Source organism: Brassica oleracea, chromosome C1 (genome assembly GCF_000695525.1).
Source record: "Brassica oleracea var. oleracea cultivar TO1000 chromosome C1, BOL, whole genome shotgun sequence".
Classification (NCBI taxonomy): domain Eukaryota; kingdom Viridiplantae; phylum Streptophyta; class Magnoliopsida; order Brassicales; family Brassicaceae; genus Brassica; species Brassica oleracea.
The window spans coordinates 31,747,600-31,749,314 of record NC_027748.1 but is presented as its reverse complement, the minus strand read 5'-3'; the positions used below and the strand labels follow the sequence as shown (position 1 = coordinate 31,749,314).

At 35.9% G+C, this 1,715-nt stretch overlaps 1 protein-coding gene across 1 annotated transcript; it reads right to left on the bottom strand.

Moving 5' to 3' along the window:
* Positions 1–427: 427 nt before the first annotated feature.
* LOC106293447 (EPIDERMAL PATTERNING FACTOR-like protein 5) lies at positions 428–1,407 on the bottom strand. Its single transcript, XM_013729127.1, has 2 exons — positions 1,054–1,407; positions 428–828 (listed from the first exon to the last, which is right to left on the bottom strand). The coding sequence occupies exons 1-2, from the start codon at positions 1,352–1,354 to the stop codon at positions 590–592; spliced, it is 540 nt and encodes a 179-aa protein (XP_013584581.1). The 5' UTR covers positions 1,355–1,407; the 3' UTR covers positions 428–589.
* Between the last annotated feature and the right edge of the window lie 308 nt (positions 1,408–1,715).

The following is a 1,715-nucleotide window of genomic DNA, read 5'->3' as shown; positions in this document are numbered from 1 at the left end:
GATAATCTTATTGAAATCACTATAATATACATTGCCTTCCTTATTAAGTGTCATTTCCCTGTATTTATAGATAATAATCCCCTCTAGTTTAATTATATATGCTCCTTATATGTTTGGACCCATAGGTTTAAATGGTTCCTCGAGTTGACAGCCATTAGGCCACTACTTGTCGGGTGTAGTCCACTATAACAGATAATTTTTGGCTATTCAAAATTTAAAAAACTAACGATTTACTAAAATACTGTCAAAAGCATAAAAACATTAAAATCAAGTCCAGATGGTTACATAAACTGATAAAAGTAACTGATTACAATACAAATCGCTATATTATTAGACTCCATTGTCAGAGCATCTTAAACTTTAAGAAGTAAATTTCATCAGATTATTTTAAAATAGTGATGAGTAGTGACTTGTGAGAAAAATGAAAGATGATAAATACAATCTTATCCACATAAATATCCATCAATAGCACATCAAACCACTATAGAAAGTTAATAAGCCGGGATAAGAAAAAAGAAGAAGAGCAATTAATCACGATAAAAGGAAAATTTGGATTTTTCAAAGTCACAAATTGTGTAAGGTGTTCAAGTTAGGGCATGGAGATTTTGTTGCCACACTTGCAGCGCCAGGCTTCGGGGTAATACTCCAATGGCGCAATAAGACCTGGTTGAATCGGAACGTGAACTGCTTTACACGGCTCACACTTCCCGCACTTCGATCTACAAATCGGAGGCGCCGAGCCCGGACCACCTAACCGCTTCTGATCTACGATCCGACCCGGCAAACCCGACCCACCTGCCTCCTTCCTACTCTCCACAAGCCCTCCCCCTAGTTTAAAACACGAGTTAACTCACTCTCTAGTATTTAAGCAATGATAAAGAAGATATGTTGTTTTTATCGTCCTCCACTTTGTAAGTAACGAAACATTTACAAAATTGAGTATGCGATTGCCTCTGAAGTCCAGGAATAGCATTCCATATTGACTAAAGGACTTTTATGCCATATAAATAAAATAAGTATGATAAACGAAAGAGTTTGAAAGCGAATTCTTACTAAGATCTTGATAAGGAGAGGCGGTTGCGGAGTAGGAAAAAGAAATGAAAAGGAGAGTAAAGACAACGACAGTTGAGATGAAACGACGGTGGGAGCAACGGAAGACGACTCCCATTAGCCAGAACCGGTGATGATAGGTTTTGGGGTTTAGGAGTTTGGAGTAAATTGGTCCAAACTCAAACAGACATGTAAAGGAGTGATGAATAAAGATAGCGAAAGAGAAAACGGATGTGATTAAACCCTCTTCGTCAATCATTATATCATTCGTCTCCCAACTATTTAAAGCATTGGATAGCCACATGGTTCCCTTGTGGGTACAACTATATCAACTTCAAAGTTACTATTTGGCTCAGGTGGACCAAAAACCCACCACTCTAATCACAGATGTTATACTTATACATCTACCGTTTTAATTTATCTATTTAACATCTGGAGTATTTATTTAATTAGTTCATACGATGAGTAGTATGGACAAAGATATCATAGCCATAATGCGTTTAGAATCATATCGTATGATTAATTAGAAACGTTTTCACAACAATTCGGTTGTCTAGTAAAAATGAAAAACATTATCACAAATCTTCGATATCTTTGTATAATATTTTTCTAATGTACTAATCAATTGACATAACAGCGAATGTATGGATTTTGTAAAACTTATT

Coding starts and splice junctions, on each gene's coding strand:
- LOC106293447 (XM_013729127.1), bottom strand. CDS start 1,354: ATGTGGCTATCCAATGCTTTAAATAGTTGGGAGACGAATGATATAATG. Junction 829..1,053: donor CTCTCCTTATCAAGATCTTA/GTAAGAATTCGC, acceptor GTTTTAAACTAG/GGGGAGGGCTTGTGGAGAGT.